The sequence below is a fragment of the Salvelinus alpinus genome, chromosome 16, assembly GCF_045679555.1.
Source record: "Salvelinus alpinus chromosome 16, SLU_Salpinus.1, whole genome shotgun sequence".
NCBI lineage: Eukaryota > Metazoa > Chordata > Actinopteri > Salmoniformes > Salmonidae > Salvelinus > Salvelinus alpinus.
The window spans coordinates 46,308,673-46,327,450 of NC_092101.1; the positions used below are offsets into that span (position 1 = coordinate 46,308,673).

Here is an 18,778-nt window from a genome sequence, read left to right on the forward strand (position 1 = left end):
ACAGAGAGAGAGAGAGAGAGAGAGACAGAGAGACAGAGAGAGAGAGAGAGAGAGAGAGAGAGAGAGAGAGAGAGAGAGAGAGAGAGAGAGAGAGAGAGAGACAGAGAGACAGAGAGAGAGACAGAGAGAGAGAGAGAGAGAGAGAGAGAGAGAGAGAGAGAGAGAGAGAGAGAGAGAGAGAGAGAGAGAGAGAGAGAGAGAGAGAGAGAGAGAGAGAGAGAGAGAGAGAGAGAGAGAGAGAGAGCCCTCCAGTGTAGCTCCCTCTACAGCCCACTCTCTGCTCTTTGACTCCAATGGCCTTATAAGGCAATGAGTGCCATGGCAACCAGAGGGCTTGAGCACACAGACACATGCTCCCTACTCACTCACTGGGCGAAAGGAGGGAGGGAGAGACGGAGGGAGAGAGAGAGAGAGAAGACCAGCAGAAGAGGCTGTTAGACTGCGCTCCACCTCAGCGGCTAGCTTTGGCTATCGTCTGTGACCGTGTTTTTCCTCCGCTGGTTTGCCTAATTTATTCAAGCCGGGGCCAGAGGAGAGGAGTAAGAAGGAGATTGTGACTGTGCTTACGGGAATGCAGAGAGACTTAGGCCTCAAGTCGTTACTGCTGGATGGACAAGCACTGACAAAACAAGGGAGAGAAAGAGAGAGAAGAAGAGAGAGACGAGGGGAGACTTGCTAGGAGGAACTTGCATTCTGTTTAAGGGATAGTAGAGAGTCTTTTCCTCCTCTTCTCAGCTGTGTTTTCACCGTGTTTGTTCTGGTGGTTTGAACTATTGAAGCCACAGATATATGGGAGCAAGAGAGGAACACGAAACAGATGCTGCTTCACAACAGACAGAGCAAGGGGACGTCACTACACTTTGAACTTTCCCAGACTAGCAGGACCACAAGGAGCTGTTTATCATTTCTGTGTTTTAAATAGCAAGCCTATAGATTCAGTCTGCCTATAGATTCAGTCTGCCTATAGATTCAGTCTGCCTATAGATTCAGTCTGCTTATAGATTCAGTCTGCTTATAGATTCAGTCTGCTTATAGATTCAGTCTGCCTATAGATTCAGTCTGCCTATAGATTCAGTTTGCCTATAGATTCAGTCTGCCTATAGATTCAGTCTGCTTATAGATTCAGTCTGCCTATAGATTCAGTCTGCCTATAGATTCAGTCTGCATTAGATTCAGTCTGCCTATAGATTCAGTCTGCTTATAGATCCAGTCTGCCTATAGATTCAGTCTGCCTATAGATTCAGTCTGCCTATAGATTCAGTCTGCTTATAGATTCAGTATGCCTATAGATTCAGTCTGCTTATAGATTCAGTCTGCCTATAGATTCAGTCTGCCTATAGAGTCAGTCTGCCTATAGAGTCAGTCTGCCTATAGATTCAGTTTGCGTTAGATTCAGTCTGCGTTAGATTCAGTCTGCCTATAGATTCAGTCTGCCTATAGATTCAGTCTGCGTTAGATTCAGTCTGCATTAGATTCAGTCTGCGTTAGATTCAGTCTGCATTGGATTCAGTCTGCCTATAGGTTCAGTCTGCCTATAGATAGTCTGCATTAGAGTCAGTCTGCCTATAGATTCAGTCTGCGTTAGATTCAGTTTGCCTATAGATTTAGTCTGCCTATAGATTCTGTCTGCCTATAGATTCAGTCTACATTAAATTCAGTCTGCGTTAGATTCAGTCTGCATTAGATTCAGTCTGCCTATAGATTCAGTTTGCCTATAGATTTAGTTTGCCTATAGATTCAGTCTGCCTATAGATTCAGTCTGCATTAGATTCAGTCTGCCTATAGATTCAGTCTGCTTATAGATTCAGTCTGCCTATAGATTCAGTCTGCCTATAGATTCAGTCTGCCTATAGATCCAGTCTGCCTATAGATTCAGTCTGCCTATAGATTCAGTCTGCCTATAGATTCAGTCTGCTTATAGATTCAGTCTGCCTATAGATTCAGTCTGCTTATAGATTCAGTCTGCCTATAGATTCAGTCTGCCTATAGAGTCAGTCTGCCTATAGATTCAGTTTGCGTTAGATTCAGTCTGCCTATAGATTCAGTCTGCCTATAGATTCAGTCTGCCTATAGATTCAGTCTGCCTATAGATTCAGTCTGCGTTAGATTCAGTCTGCATTGGATTCAGTCTGCCTATAGGTTCAGTCTGCCTATAGATAGTCTGCATTAGAGTCAGTCTGCCTATAGATTCAGTCTGCCTATAGATAGTCTGCATTAGAGTCAGTCTGCCTATAGATTCAGTCTGCCTATAGATTCAGTCTGCTTATAGATTCAGTCTGCCTATAGATAGTCTGCCTATAGAATCAGTCTGGTTGTTCTCTGGATTCGTCTATCGTCTTTGAGTATTGGCTGTCTGGGGAGATAGGATAGTTCTGCCAAGCTAGTGAAACCAAAAGGGCTGTTTATACAAGTTTGTGAGGGTGTGAGCATGTGTAAACTGTGAACCAAACATAGACTACTAGCAACAGACCAAAGACAAAGTAAATCAACCTTCTAATGGGGGTTGAATGACAACAGTCCATTTCTAACATTCTCTGAATAGCGGCTTGTATCAGAAGTTCTTGACAGAAATGAGTTCTGTGCTTCTGCCTGTTAGATTGATAGATGGCACTTTCTACACAGCCCAGAACTGGTCTGACTAGTTTGTAAGTAGTAAAGTAATCCTACGGGAGAGGTGTTTTTTTTTCCCTCTGGGAGGGACAGAGAGAGAGAGGGATAGAGAGAGAGAGAGAGAGAGAGAGAGAGAGAGAGAGAGAGAGAGAGAGAGAGAGAGAGAGAGAGAGAGAGAGAGAGAGAGAGAGAGAGAGAGAGAGAGAGAGAGAGAGAGGGATAGAAAGAGAGAGGGATATATATATATATATAGAGAGAGAGAGAAAGAGATAAAGAGAGAGGGATAGAGGGAGAGACAGAGAGAGAGAAAGAGATAAAGAGAGAGGGATAGAGGGAGAGACAGAGAGAGAGAAAGAGAGACAGAGAGAGGGATAGAGGGAGACAGAGAGAGAGAAAGAGAGACAGAGAAACAGAGAGAGAGGGAGAGACAGAGAGAGAGAAAGAGAGACAGAGAAACAGAGAGAGAGGGAGAGCCTAAGCCTCTAAGTGTAATGTATTGTTTTCTGTGAAAGGGCAGGCTGCACCCTTTTCCCCCTCCTGAACTCTGAACCGCTCGTTGTGTCAGAACTTTTAGGAGGAGTCATTGACTTGGGTCACAGGAAAGACAGAGGAGAGGAGGAGAAGAAAAGGAGAGCGACGATAGAGAAGTAGAGCAGTGAGAAGGACCTCCGGGTCATTTCACAGAGACAGAAGGGGAAAGAGGTCAACTCTATTACTTGTCCTGGAAGTGAACTCAAAAATGTATTTTTGTATGATTAGAAACTAAAGTGTTGTAGCTGAAGAGTTTCAGAGAAAAGAGTAGAGCACTTGGTGAGTGGACAGGCGTGTGTAAGAGAGAGTGTGTGTGTCGGCCGTTTAGCTCCGATATGGCCATGGTGAGCGGGGGATGGGGCAATCCTAACCGGGAGACCAACGGACTGGGTGGGGAGAAGGCTTACCTGCGTGGGGATGAGGAGGGCTCGCCCCAGGCCGGGAGTGATGTGGAGGTGGGAGACGAAGACAAGGTGTGCGTGGTGGACTGCGTGGTGTGTGGGGACAAGTCCAGTGGTAAACACTACGGCGTATTCACCTGCGAGGGCTGTAAGAGCTTCTTCAAGAGGAGCATCAGAAGGAACCTCAACTACTCCTGCAGGTAGGCAGAGGTGGCACCACTGGATCAAAAGTGCTGTGGCAAAATCTGTGCATGTCTTTTCTGGGGCCTGGAGTTTTTCTTGATCTCATGACCTGTTTGTGTAAAACTCTGGGTCCTATTCGTAGGCTATGACAGGGTTCAAAGTTAACCCAACCGGGCCAGTTGGCCAAAAAATCTGCTGGCCCGAACAGAATTTCTACTGGTGCGGACATGGTGTATTTTTTAAATGGATTGGCGTCATGCAGGCCCTATAGATTGGCCTGATTCCTCTCTATATTCAGATATTAATAGGCTACATTTGGCTATTGTGATAAAAAGCTGATTCGTATAATTTACCAATGCAAGTCATTATTCTATTCTTTAGAATATCATGGTATTAATCACATTCATGTTTGTTTCTAAAGTATGCCATTTTGAGACGTATTCTTTTTTACATTTTAAAATAGGATGCTGCCCCTTTAAGACAATGACGTTCCAAAATAGATACTGACCTGTCTACAGTAGGCTAGTCAAGATCAACGCTACAGTGATTTTTCTTTTTCTTTCAACAGTAGCCACCACATTGTTGGTATGTTCACTATTGAATGTTTACTTTTGTAAATCACTTTCCCTAAATCAAATAAGTTCGGCGAGTAGATTGATGGGCACTTCTTTTTGCTAAGGACAGCTCACCTTTGCTGTGTAAACGTAGCTATCAATTTATGTAGCGTACTGCTCAGTGCTCGAGAAATTGTGATTCGCTGGAGCGAAGTGGTGCTTGAATGAATAGCCAATCATATTGCTCAGCAGTGGATGCGCCTCAGAGAAGGAAGAGGAGGACCATGTTACTCAGTGAATTTCATTAAAATAAAAATAGTGAAACATAAAAAAAGTTTTCCTTTTTCGATACAACTATACTAAATATTTTCACGTCACCAAATAACTTATTAAAAGACACTGTTTTTCAACGAAGGTCTACAGTAGTCTCAACAGCATTCTGTAGGGCAGCACCATGGGTGGAAAAAGTACCCAATTGTGATAGTTGAGTAAAAGTATAGTTACCTTATTAAAGAAAGTGACTCAAGCAAAAGTTGAATACACCCAGTAAAATACTACTTGAGTAAAAGTCTAAAAGTATTTGGTTCTAAGTATACTTCAATATCAAAAGTAAATCAATTGCCAAAATATACTTAAGTATCAAAAGTAAAAGTATAAATCACTTACAGATGGCACCATTTTATTGTTTTTAAAATGTATGGATAGCCAGGGACACACTCTGACACTCAGACATCATTTACAAATTAAGCGTTTGTGTTTAGTGAGTCCGCCATATCAGAGGCAGTAGGGATAACCACGTGTTCTCTTGATAAGTGTGTGAATTGGACCATTTTCCTGTCCTGCTTAACATTCCAAATGTAATGAGTACTTTTGGGTGTCAGGGAAAATGTAAGGAGTAAAAAGTACATTCTGTACTTTAGGAATGTAGTGAAGTAAAAGTTTTCCAAAAAATAAATAGTAAAAGTAGAGTACAGATACCCCAAAAAACGACTTAAGTAGTACTTTGAAGTATTTTACACCACTGGGTAGCATAATGGTGTAGCCAGAGAACAGCTATTTTCCATCCTCCTCTGGGTACATTGACTTCAATACAAAACCTAGGAGGCTCATGGTTCTCACCCCCTTCCATATACTTATTGAATAATTATTGCATTTTCCGGAGTACGTCCTCCAACCTATCAGAGCTCTTGCAGCAAGAACTGACATGTTGTCCATCCAATCAAATCATCAGAAAATGAATCTAATACTGAAAGCATAAGCTACAGCTAGCTAGCACTGCATTGTATAAAATGTGGTGAGTAGTTGACTCAAAGAGAGAGAAAAACAATAGTCGAACAGCTTTGAACAAATACATTTCTTTAAAAATGAAGGAGAAGCAGCAGAGAGAGAGCGAGAGATACACTACAAAAGTATGTGGACACCTGCTCGTGAAACATTTCATTCCAATATCATAGACATTATTATGGAGTTGGTCCCCCCCCTTTGCTGCTATAACAGCCTCCACTCTTCTGGGAAGGCTTTCCACTAGATGTTGGAACATTGCTCTGGGAACTTGCTTCCATTCAGCCACAAGAGCATTAGTGAGGTCGGGTACTGGCGTTGGGGGATTAGGCCTGGCTCGCAGTCGGTGTTCCAATTCATCCCAAAGGTGTTCGATGGGGTTGAGGTCAGGGCTCTGTGCAGGCCAGTCAAGTTCTTGCACACCGATCTCGACAAACTATTTCTGTATGGATCTTGCTTTGTGCATGGGGGCATTATCATGCTGAAACAGGAAAGGGCAAAGTTGGAAGCATAGAATTGTCTAGAATGTCATTGTATGCTGTAGCGTTAAGATTTCCCTTCACTGGAACTAAGGGGCCTAGGCCGAACCATGAAAACAGCCCCAGACCATAATTCTTCCTCCACCAAACTTTACAGTTGGCACTATGCATTTGGTTAGGTAGCGTTCTCCTAGCATCCGCCAAGCCCAGACTCGTCCGTCGGACTGCCAGATGGTAAAGAATGACTCATCACTCCAGAGAACGGATTTCCACTGCTCCAGAGTCCAATGGCGGCGAGCTTTACACCACTCCAGCTCACGCTTGGCATTGTGCACGGTGATCTTAGGCTTGTGTGCGGCTGCTCGGCCATGGAAACCCATTTCATGAAGCTCCCGACGAACAGTTCTTGTATTGACGTTGCTTCCAGAGGCAGTTTGGAACATTTTGTTGTATCCGAGCACAGACTATTTTAATGCGCTACACGTTTCAGCACTCGGAGGTCCCGTTCTGTGAGCTTGTGTGGCACTACACATCCAAGTATATATGACCAAATTATTAAAGACAAAAATTGTAAGTTTGAATTCCGTAAAGTGAGTCCGGAAGAGGTGAAAAAAGTATTGTTGTCTATCAACAATGACAAGCCACCAGTTCTGACAACTTGGATGGAAGATTACTGAGGATAATAGCGGACGATATTGCCTCTCCTATTGGCCATATCTTCAATTTAAGCGTACTAGAAAGTGTGTGCCCTCAGGCCTCTACCTTAGAGTAGTAAAGCCTCCTTTACTGGCTCAAATAGCCGACCAATAAGCCTGTTACCAACCCGTAGTAAAGTTTTGGGGAAAATGGTGTTTGACCAGATACAGTGCTATTTTACAGTAAACAAATTGACAACAGACTTTCAGCACGCTTATAGGGAAGGACATTCAACAAGCACATCACTTACACAAATGACTGATGATTGGCTGAGAGAAATTTATGATAAAAAGATTGTTGGAACTGTTTTGTTAGACTTCAGTGTCGCTTTAGACATTATCGATCATAGTCTGCTGCTGGAAAAACCCATGTATTATGGCTTTACACCTCCTGCTATATTGTGGATAAAGAGTTACCTGTCTAACAGAACACAGAGGGTGTTCTTTAATGGACGCCTCTCCAACATAATCCAGGTAGAATCAGGAATTCCACAAGGCAGCTGTGGAAGCTGTCTAGGCCCCTTACTTTCTTCAATGTTTACTAACGACATGCTTTGAGTAAAGCCAGTGTGTCTATGTATGCGGATAACTCAACACTAAACACATCAGCTACTACAGCAACTGAAATGACTGCAACACTTAACAAAGACCTACAGTTAGTTTCAGAATGGGTGGCAAGGAATACGTTAGTCCTAAATATTTCCAAAACTAAAAGCATTGTATTTAAGACAAATCATTCACTATACCCTAAACCTGAACTAAATTTTGTAATAAATAATGTGGAAATTGAGCAAGTTGAGGTGATTAAACTGCTTGGAGTAACCCTGGATTGTAAACTGTCATGGTCAAAACATATTGATACAAAACTAGTAAGATGGGTAGAAGTCTGTCCATAATAAAGAGCTTCTCTACCTTCTTAACAGCACTATCAACAAGGCAGGTCCTACAGGCTCTAGTCTCTACCTTCTTAACACCACTATCAACAAGGCAGGTCCTACAGGCCCTAGTTTCTACCTTCTTAACAGCACTATCAACAAGGCAGGTCCTACAGGCTCTAGTTTCTACCTTCTTAACAGCACTATCAACAAGGCAGGTCCTACAGGCCCTAGTTTCTACCTTCTTAACAGCACTATCAACAAGGCAGGTCCTACAGGCTCTAGTTTCTACCTTCTTAACAGCACGATCAACAAGGCAGGTCCTACAGGCCCTAGTTTCTACCTTCTTAACAGCACTATCAACAAGGCAGGTCCTACAGGCTCTAGTTTTGTCGCACCTGGACTACTGTTCAGTCGTGTGGTCAGGTGCTACAAAGAGGGACTTAGAAAAATTGCAATTGGTTCAGAACAGGCAGCACGGCTGGCCCTTGGATGTACACAGAGAGTTAACATTAATAATATGCATGTCAATCTCTCCTGGCTCAAAGTAGAGGAGAAATTGACTTCATCACTACTTGTATTTGTGAGAGGTATTGACATGTTGAAAGTACTGAGCTGTCTGTTTAATTAAACGACTAGCACACAGCTCAGACACCCATGCGTACCCTACAAGACATGTCCCCAGAGGTCTCTTCACAGTCCCCAAATCCAGAACAGACTATGGGAGGCACACAGTACTACATAGAGCCATGACTACATGGAACTCTATTCCACATCTGGTAACTGATGCCAGCAGTAGAATGTGTTATTGGAGTAGGGGTTCTGAGGGAACACACTTAGTGTGTTGTGAAATATATTATGAATGTATTGTAATGTTTTTAAAGTTGTATAACTATTTAAATTTTTCCGGACCCCAGGAAGAGCAGCAGCTAATGGGGATCCATAATCAATACAAATACAAATAAGGCCATGCTCATCATTTTTTTTAAATGGCGCCTAGTGCCACAATTTTTGTGTTTTAAGTTATCATTTCACTTTTACTTGGTGTTATCACTGTTACACACCTCTGGGGACATGTCTTGTAGGGTACGCATGGGTGTCTGAGCTGTGTGCTAGTCATAAGTTAATGTCAAAGGTTACTGTGTACTTTAATGGATCTCAAAAATTCATATTCTGCTCATGGTGTTCATTTAAGTGAAAATGCCCTCGAAGCCGGTGTTTGGAGGACATATTGGCACGGGTGCTGCAAACCGTACCAATATATCCTCCAAACACCGGCTATGAGTGCATTATCACCTTTATACAACGGGTTACCAACATATTCAAATAATGATGAGACAGTGGATTGCGCAGTCAGATGGAACAGAGTAAATAGGCATTTTAACGTCATAGATTTAGCCTGTGGTAACTTGTAGAATAGACACCGGCTGGAATGCGGTTTTAACCAATCAGCATTCAGGATTAGACACACCCTTTGTATAAATCATATGTACATAATAAATATAGAACCTGTAACTTGTTAGATCATATTTCCCTTAGGGGATTCCACTCTGGGCTAGGCTGTGTTGCAGCTTTAACTCAGGTTTATGTTTTACATTTTCAGGTGTATAATATACACATGGCAAAATACATATTTTTTTAAATCAGAACCATACAAATGTGCCTTTCCCACTCCCACCTAGTTTATAGTCAATAATATATTGACTGCACTACCACATCACACTCCTGATGAATATGACCCTTTGTTTATTGTTTACTATCTAAGGGCTATATTCAATTAAAAAGCCGCCAAACTGGTTTCAGTGCTGTCAGGGATAAACACATATTGGTCCTTTGCTGTAAGAATGCATGTTAGATTCATGGAGCTGGTGGTTGCAGTGTTGACACTATGTTGACAGTGTTTGCTCTATGTTTACAGTGTTTACTCTATGTTTACAGTGTTTACACTATGTTTACAGTGTTTACACTATGTTTACTCTATGTTTACAGTGTTTACACTATGTTTACAGTGTTTACGCTATGTTTACAGTGTTTACGCTATTTGTACAATGTTTACACTATGTTTACAGTGTTTACACTTTGTTTACTCTATGTTTACAGTGTTTACTCTATGTTTACAGCGTTTACACTATGTTTACTCTATGTTTACAGTGTTTACGCTATTTGTACAATGTTTACACTATGTTTACAGTGTTTACACTTTGTTTACTCTATGTTTACAGTGTTTACACTATGTTTACAGCGTTTACACTATGTTTACAGCGTTTACTCTATGTTTACTCTATGTTGACAGTGTTTACACTATGTTTACAGTGTTTGCTCTATGTTTACAGTGTTTACGCTATTTTTACAATGTTTACACTATGTTGACAGTGTTTACTCTATGTTGACAGTTCTTTACACTATGTTTACAGTGTTTACTCTATGTTTACAGTGTTTATTCTATGTTTACAGTGTTTACTCTATGTTTACTCTATGTTTACTCTATGTTTACAGTGTGAAGGGAAAATAAGCTCAACTGCACATTGTCTCAAAAATGCTGCATGAGAAGATGTACGCTTACTTCTTGTTATCCAGTTCAGATTGAATACCGCCATTTTACAAATTACCCAAATGACAACGTTCCTATGGTTAACTTTCCCTTCTCTCTGTCCATTGACCTGTTACTGTACAGTCTACTACACAGTGGTTAAAATGCTCTTAATCTGTTTCCTACATTTTGAATCATACAGGACATTCCCCCCAGAAGTAAAATATGAAATGACAAACTTTCTCAAGATAATTTTATTTCTGGGTAACCAAGATTATACAGGCTATACGGCTATACAGGCCTAGACAGCTATACAGGCCTAGACATCTATACAGGCCTATACGGCTATACAGGCCTATACATCTATACAGGCCTAGACATCTATACAGGCCTATACAGCTATACAGGCCTAGACAGCTATACAGGCCTAGACAGCTATACAGGCCTAGACAGCTATACATGCCTAGACAGCTATACAGGCCTAGACAGCTATACAGACCTATACAGCTATACAGGCCTAGACATCTATACAGGCCTAGACAGCTATACAGGCCTAGACAGCTATACAGACCTATACAGCTATACAGGCCTAGACAGCTATACAGGCCTAGACAGCTATACAGACCTATACAGCTATACAGGCCTAGACATCTATACAGGCCTAGACAGCTATACAGGCCTAGACAGCTATACAGGCCTAGACAGCTATACAGACCTATACAGCTATACAGGCCTAGACAGCTATACAGGCCTAGACAGCTATACAGGCCTAGACAGCTATACAGACCTATACAGCTATACAGGCCTAGACAGCTATACAGGCCTATACGGCTATACAGGCCTAGACAGCTATACAGGCCTAGACAGCTATACAGGCCTAGACATCTATACAGGCCTAGACAGCTATACAGGCCTAGACAGCTATACAGACCTATACAGCTATACAGACCTATACAGCTATACAGGCCTAGACAGCTATACAGACCTATACAGCTATACAGGCCTAGACAGCTATACAGGCCTAGACAGCTATACAGGCCTAGACAGCTATACAGGCCTAGACAGCTATACAGACCTATACAGCTATACAGGCCTAGACAGCTATACAGGCCTAGACAGCTATACAGACCTATACAGCTATACAGGCCTAGACATCTATACAGGCCTAGACAGCTATACAGGCCTAGACAGCTATACAGGCCTAGACAGCTATACAGACCTATACAGCTATACAGGCCTAGACAGCTATACAGGCCTAGACAGCTATACAGGCCTAGACAGCTATACAGACCTATACAGCTATACAGGCCTAGACATCTATACAGGCCTAGACAGCTATACAGGCCTAGACATCTATACAGGCCTAGACATGCACAGCGGTCTTGCCAGGTAAATAGGCCTATAGGCCCTCTTCAGCAACATGTTGGGATATGGCACACAGTTCCATTTACAACCGTGAAAACAAACAGTGTACCAAGAATACCATAATACAATGAATGAAATGTTTTATTTATTTTTATTTTACTCCCTTTTTCTTCCCAATTTCGTGATATCCAATTACGATCTTGTCTCATTGCTGCAACTCCCCAACGGGCTCTGGAGAGGCAAGTCATGCGTCCTCCAAAACATGACTCGCCAAACCGCGCTCCTTAACACTTGCCAGCTTAACCCGGAAGCCAGCCGCACCATTGTGTCGGAGGAAACGCTGTACAACACAAGTCAGCGTGCATGCGCCTGGCCCGCCACAAGGAGTCGCTAGAGCGCAATGGGACAAGGACATCCCAGCCGGCCAAACCCTCCCCTAACCTGGACGACACTGGGCCAATTGTGCTCCGCCTCACGGGTCCTCACCGTCGCGACACAACCTGGGATCAAACCCGGGTCTGTAGTGACGCCTCTAGCACCTCGATGCAGTTCTTTAGACCGCAGCACCACTCGGGATGCCAGGATGATTGTGTTTCTATGATGAAACATAACGATGTGTAGCTACTGCCCAGGAGCGTCATTTAGGTTCTTGCATTGGAATTATATTGAATTCTGCTTATATCACGCTATTAACACAATAAACATAAAAGTTAAAATGCTATTAACCTAGAAGTGACAGGTTCAATGGCGTGAAATCTCCCTGCGCTCTATCAGCACCACAGACAGCATCCTGCACGCTAAAAGCAAGATGTTGATCGAAAACCAACCAGCTAGATTGTTTCTTACCTTTTCAGAAGAGTTGCAGCGTCCTTGATGCTCTCCCCGAAATCTTCTTGTAAGATCGCCCGTCAGATGCCGGTTGGGGATTAGTTGAGCTTTCCCTCGGGTGTAGCTTCTTCTTCTGTGCTGACTGAACACGTTTGTCACATCCAATGCCTCCCTCAGTGGTTGTTGGTTTGAAACAAGCAACTCAATAATGTCCACAATCGTTGACACATTACATGGCGTTTAAAAAAAAACGCCTATATAAATCAAAATCATAATATTACAGGCGGAGTCCGACCTCGTTATTCACTTAGCCTACCACAGATGAGAAGTGTTTTTCCCCCCGCTTTTTGTGGAAACCCAAAGGAATCATACCTACCCGCCCCAGTGGCTTTCCATAACCCCACTACACACACCATGTCCATTGTGCTGACACAGCGCAGTGGAGATACAGATTTTGTGCCAACCTATCACTCAATCATTTGAACTTTTTAGTTATTTTTATAGAGCGACATAAAACTAAAACTGAGGGGGCACAAGTTTCAACTGTGCGGGCTAAGCCCCCTTTTGCCTCCCTCATTTCAATTTCATTGAAATGATGTGCAAACAATATTGATTCAACCAGTGTATGCCCAGCTGGATACAGCTATACTGGCCTACACAGCTATACAGGGATAGAGAGAGAGACAGAGAGAGAGAGAGAGAGAGGGAGAGAGAGAGAGAGTGAGAGAGACAGAAAGAGAGCGAGAGAGAGAAATTGTAGAGAATCACATTATGATAACACGTTCTATGTTCTAAGTTCGTTATGATAACACGTTCTAAGTTCTATGTTTAATGTTCTGTTGTGCAGGTCGAATCGAGAATGCCAGATAGACCAGCATCACCGCAACCAGTGCCAATACTGCCGGCTGAAGAAATGCTTCCGTGTTGGCATGCGCAAAGAAGGTAACTATCCTATCTTACCTATTGCACAACATCTCTGCCAGTCAGACCATGCCTAAAGCAGAGGCCAATCCAAATGTTCCATATATCGTAACTGACTGCATCAAGATCGTTTTTCAAAAACATGCCCCTGCCGTTATAAACAGAGCTGACATTTCACAACTCTTGTCAGGTGGCCAAAATATTTGCATATTTACACTGTAAACTACATCAAGCTCAATTTTAAAACCCCTGAAGCTATTTTAAGGTGTTAATGGGTGAGGAAAACTGTCTCAGTTTCATATAAATGCAAACGTGTTTTATACTTAATTCATGTTGCAAAGTATTTGTAAAGCAGTTTAGCTCTATCCTCTAACCAACACACTGTTGACCCCTAGTCTCTAAGTACCACTACGTAGTACGTATCATTCAGGGCTAGGTGCCAGAGGCATTTCCCAGGCAGTGTGAAGGTTGAATAACCCAGCCTGTATTCTGTTTTGAGCTGACACCAGCCCAGAGCTATATTCAGCAGGGATATTCATGCAGGGGTCTGAGTGACCCAACGACAGCACTGACGCAGCCAGGCCACAGTGTTTCCACATTACCTGGAAACGCTTGGATCACCTTCGCCGTTTGGTGGGTCCAACTTGAGGTGTCATTAAAAAAAAGCCCCCCCCCCTCCCCAACGTAAAAAATATTTTGACATGACCCTCCCCTTGTACTAAAAAAGAAATTGGACACTCTCCCTCACAATAGTGTTTACGGCCACAAATACACTACATGACCAAAAGTATGTGGACACCTGATCGTCGAACATCTTATTCCAAAATCATGGGCATTAACACGGAGTTGGTCGCCCCTTTGCTGCTAGAACAGCCTCCGCTTTTCTGGGAAGGCTTTCCAATAGCTGTTGGTACATTGCTGTGGGGACTTGCTTCCATTCAGCCACAAGAGCATTAATGAGGTCGGGCACTGATGTTGGGCGATTAGACCTGGCTCGCAGTCGGCATTCTAATTCATCCCAAGGGTGTTCGATGGGGTTGAGGTCAGGGCTCTGTGCAGGCCAGTCAAGTTGTTCCACACCCATCTCGACAAACCATTTCTGTATGGACCTCGCTTTGTGCATGGGGGCATTGTCATGCTGAAACAGGAAAGGGCCTTCCCTAAATTGCTGCCACAAAGTTGGAAGCACAGAATCATCTGGAATGTCATTGTATGCTGTAGCATTAAGATTTCCCTTTACTGGAACTAAGGAGCCCGAACCATGAAAAACAGGCCCCAGATCATTATTCCTCCTCCACCAAACTTTACAGTTGGCTCTATGTATTTGGGCAGGTAGCGTTCACCTGGCATCCGCCAAACCCAGATTTGTCCATCGGACTGCCAGATGGTGAAACGTGATTCATCACTCCTGAAATAGCCAATTCACTCATTTGAAGGGGTGTCCACATACTGTACTTTTGTATATATAGTGTAACTGTAGCTACCCTGTGTTTATAAATGTGGATATCAACTTTGACACTTCAGCATGTGCCACGCAGGCTACGGGCCAGAAGGTTGAGGGTTCACCAACCACCACAGACAAGCTAACTCTCCGTTCATGTTTCTTTATTTAACTAGGCAAGTCAGACGCTCTAACCACTAGGCTACCTGCCGCCCCACTACGATCAGAGCTGCAGACAATAATCAGCTGGGTCAGCGTTTCCCAAACTGGGGAACCCAAGTGTTGCACATGTTGGTTTTTTGCTCTAAAACTACACAGCTGATTTAAATGATCAAAGCTTGATGATTAGTTGATTATTTGAATCAGATGTGTAGTGTTATTGCAACAAAAAACAAAATGTGCACTGAGAGGGCCCCGGGACCCAGTTTGGGAAACCCCAGGCTAGGCATCTACAGCTCTGTCAGCGTTTTTATTCTATATTTATATAAAATATATGCAACACACTTTCCACCAATACACAACAACCAATAAGCAAAGCCTACCGACTTGGGGGAGCTTCAACATCACGGTTTGTGTTTTCAACACCAAAATCTGCACAGTTTGTGTGCTGGAATTATATTTTGGACGAATGTGCGCGTTCCTACAGGAGACTTTAGAAGCAGCCTAATCAGATTAAAACATGGTGACTGGTTGTGTTTATGACACACCTAAAAGGTAATACATTTTATAAAAGTGAAATGACAAATATTTCGGCTATATTGGAGGCAGAGAGAGAATGACTTTCCTGGGCACATTATGACAGCGCATCTCAGTCTCTCTAGACCTTATAAACTGTTCAGCGAAGACCCCGAACTGATCCCAATTAAATTCATGGAATGAAATATTCAGATTACAGGGCTTTTGCGCCGTTATTCAAAATGACATTTTCAATGCAGTTTACAGCCTAGAGTGGAATGTTGTTCTCACTTGAAAACCATCATGTAGTTATTTATTGCAAGGCTAGTCTAGGTAGGATATGTGAATTGTCTCTAAACAAGATCATTAGGGAAGCATTGTGAGCTGCGTGTCTCATGTCTTCACTGTTCTTTCATGCGCAATGACACACCTGGCTTCTCTGCTTATATAAAACATTGGTGCAGCTTTGAGTGATTTTATGTGTGGTTTCATGCTAGTTAGCATATTATAGATACTGGACAAACAATCCACCTGTCACTATTGTCACTATGAATGGTGGATCGAGGACAGGTTAGACCGTTAGACTAGACTATACTGACCTGTGGTATAGTAAACGTTTTGGAAGCACCAAAACACCTTAATGTAGGGGAGGCTCATGCAAGCAGATGGGAAAATGTGTCTAGGGTGGAAGAGATGTTATAGTAAAACCTCTAATGAATTATTTAGTAAAACCTGTAATGATTTAGTAAAACCTGTAATGATTTAGTAAAAAAAGGGTCAATGTAAACCAGGGAAAAAAACACCACACTCCTCTGTGCCCAATAACAAAAAACACACTACCCTTCCCAAATCAAAAGAAAAAGTTTAACAGCCCTTCCCTATTTTACATCAGCCTCTATAACCTCTACAAAGCCCTTTCTCTCTCCCTCTTCCCCTCTCCTCCCTTTCTCTCTTCCCTCCAGCAGTCCAGCGTGGACGCATCCCTCCATCCCACTCAGGCATCAGTCCCACTTCTTTGGTCGGCGGAGGTGGTGGTACCGGGGCCGGGCCAGTAGGCGGTGAATTCTTCAACGGCCAGCCTGTGTCTGAGCTCATCTCCCAGTTGCTCCGTGCCGAACCGTACCCCAGCAGCCGCTACGGTCCCCAGTACGGCCAGCAGCAGCAGATGCAAGGTGCTGGAGGAGGCTCCATCATGGGCATTGACAACATCTGTGAGCTGGCGGCACGCCTCCTCTTCAGCACCATCGAGTGGGCCAGGAGCATCCCCTACTTCCCTGAGCTGCCCGTCTCTGAGCAGGTGGCTCTGCTGAGACTGAGCTGGAGCGAGCTGTTCGTCCTGAACGCAGCCCAGTCCGCCCTGCCGCTGCACATGGCCCCACTGCTGGCTGCCGCCGGCTTCCACTCCTCACCCATGTCAGCAGAGAGGGTTGTGTCCTTCATGGACCAGGTGAGGGTGTTCCAGGACCAGGTGGATAAGCTGACCCGGCTTCAGGTGGACTCGGCAGAGTACAGCTGCCTCAAGGCCATCGCCCTCTTGTCTCCAGGTCAGTGTACTGGTTGGTTGTCTCTCTAAGGCCACCGCCCTCTTGTCTCCAGGTCAGTGTACTGGTTGGTTGTCTCTCTAAGGCCACCGCCCTCTTGTCTCCAGGTCAGTGTACTGGTTGGTTGTCTCTCTAAGGCCACCGCCCTCTTGTCTCCAGGTCAGTGTACTGGTTGGTTGTCTCTCTAAGGCCACCGCCCTCTTGTCTCCAGGTCAGTGTACTGGTTGGTTGTCTCTCTAAGGCCACCGCCCTCTTGTCTCCAGGTCAGTGTACTGGTTGGTCGTCACAAGGCCCAAACCAAGACCCCTATACAGACACAGGGAGATGAATTCACCTTTCAGCAGGACAATAAGGCCAAATCTACACTGAGTTGTTTACCAAGAAGACAGTGAAGTGGCCGAGTTACAGTTTTGACTTAAATCTACTTGAAAATCTATGGCAAGACCTGGAAATGGTTGTCTAGCAATGATCAACAACCAATTTGACAGTGCTTGAAGAATATCGAAAAGAATAATGAGCAAATGTTGCCCAATCCAGGTGAGGAAAGCTCTTAGAGACTTACCCAGAAAACCTCACAGCTGTATTCTCTTCCAAAGGTGATTCTAACATGTATTGACGCAGGGGGTTGAATACTTATCTAATCAATATATATTAGTGTTTTATTTGTCATAATTTTTTGTGTGTAGATAGTTGACAAGAAATGAAAATTAAATCAATTTTAATCCCACTTTGTAACAACAGCATTGTGAATACTTTCTGAAGGCACTGTAACTCTTCCTTGCTCTCAGATTAGAAAGAGAGAATATGGGAGGAAGTGGGATACAGGCCCAGGCTCATAACTTTGGAATGAGTGTTCATTTTACTCCCACTAGTATTTCAATCTAGACAAAAATTAGTTGTGCAGATTCTAAGGTCAGTCTGTACGTCAGCATTTCTCATATGAACAGCCTTTTAAAGCATTATATCTCTGTCCATATGAGAAATATGACAAATGTAGACCTACACCTCTGCAATAGCACATCTGCTCTTTCAGTCAGCATGTCTCGTTGATCTCAGGCTGTGAGACACTCTACCGTAGCTCCTGCCTGCCTTCTGCACTGTAGCACTGACCATTTCTGAACTTCCGATCGACTTTAAATCCATGCTTACGTCTGTCTGTCTGTGTGTCCTCTGTTGTCCTCTTCAGATGCGTGTGGTCTGACAGACCCCGTCCACGTAGAGTCTCTGCAGGAGAAGGCCCAGGTGGCTCTGATGGAGTACGAGAGGATGCAGTACCCGGGTCAGCCCCAGCGCTTCGGCCGTCTGCTCCTCCGCCTGCCTGCCCTCAGGGCCGTGCCCGCCAACCTCATCTCCCAGCTGTTCTTTATGCGCCTGGTGGGCAAGACGCCCATCGAGACCCTCATCAGGGACATGCAACTCTCTGGGAGCTCCATTAGCTGGCCCTACGTCCCTGGGCAGTGAGGACAGGAGCCTGGGACCCACAGGACCCTGGAGGAACCTGGAACCTAGAACCTAGAATGGGATGGAGAGGGATTAGCCACTGATGTCATAAATGTCTAAATTCTTGAGGATTTAGTAGAGGAGGACTATATTGCTACTCACTCACACAGAGTCACACACTGAGCTTCCAGTGAATGGAGCTGGAATCAAACCATTGGTAGTTTAGCTGTCCCGTGTATTCCAAGAAAATTATACATTTGTCTTGGAGTATATTTCCTGATCTGTATCATGACCTCTCTAAATGACCTGTCTGAAACACAGAACAGGGCTCTGGAACACAGAACAGGGCTCTGGAACACAGAACAGGACTCTGGAACACAGAACAGGACTCTGAAACACAGAACAGGACTCTGGAACACAGAACAGGG

At 43.8% G+C, this 18,778-nt stretch overlaps 1 protein-coding gene across 2 annotated transcripts; it reads left to right on the top strand.

Annotated features, from left to right (window-relative positions):
- The first annotated feature begins 369 nt into the window (after positions 1–369).
- nr2f6b (nuclear receptor subfamily 2, group F, member 6b) lies at positions 370–18,772 on the top strand. 2 transcript variants are annotated; one of them, XM_071346409.1, is made up of 4 exons: positions 370–3,742; positions 13,180–13,274; positions 16,332–16,913; positions 18,097–18,772. In XM_071346409.1, exons 1-4 carry the CDS (start codon positions 3,477–3,479, stop codon positions 18,369–18,371), a joined length of 1,218 nt encoding a protein of 405 aa, XP_071202510.1. In that variant the 5' UTR covers positions 370–3,476; the 3' UTR covers positions 18,372–18,772. The 2 variants fall into 2 exon arrangements, with proteins under 2 accessions (XP_071202510.1, XP_071202511.1); XM_071346410.1 differs by having other exon boundaries at positions 16,335–16,913.
- Positions 18,773–18,778: the final 6 nt, after the last annotated feature.

Bases quoted from the DNA above. Each gene is read 5' to 3' on its own strand.
- nr2f6b (XM_071346409.1), top strand. From the start codon at position 3,477: ATGGCCATGGTGAGCGGGGGATGGGGCAATCCTAACCGGGAGACCAAC. The intron at 13,275-16,331 runs GTAACTATCCTA...TCTTCCCTCCAG, and splicing joins TGTTGGCATGCGCAAAGAAG to CAGTCCAGCGTGGACGCATC. The intron at 16,914-18,096 runs GTCAGTGTACTG...TGTCCTCTTCAG, and splicing joins CATCGCCCTCTTGTCTCCAG to ATGCGTGTGGTCTGACAGAC.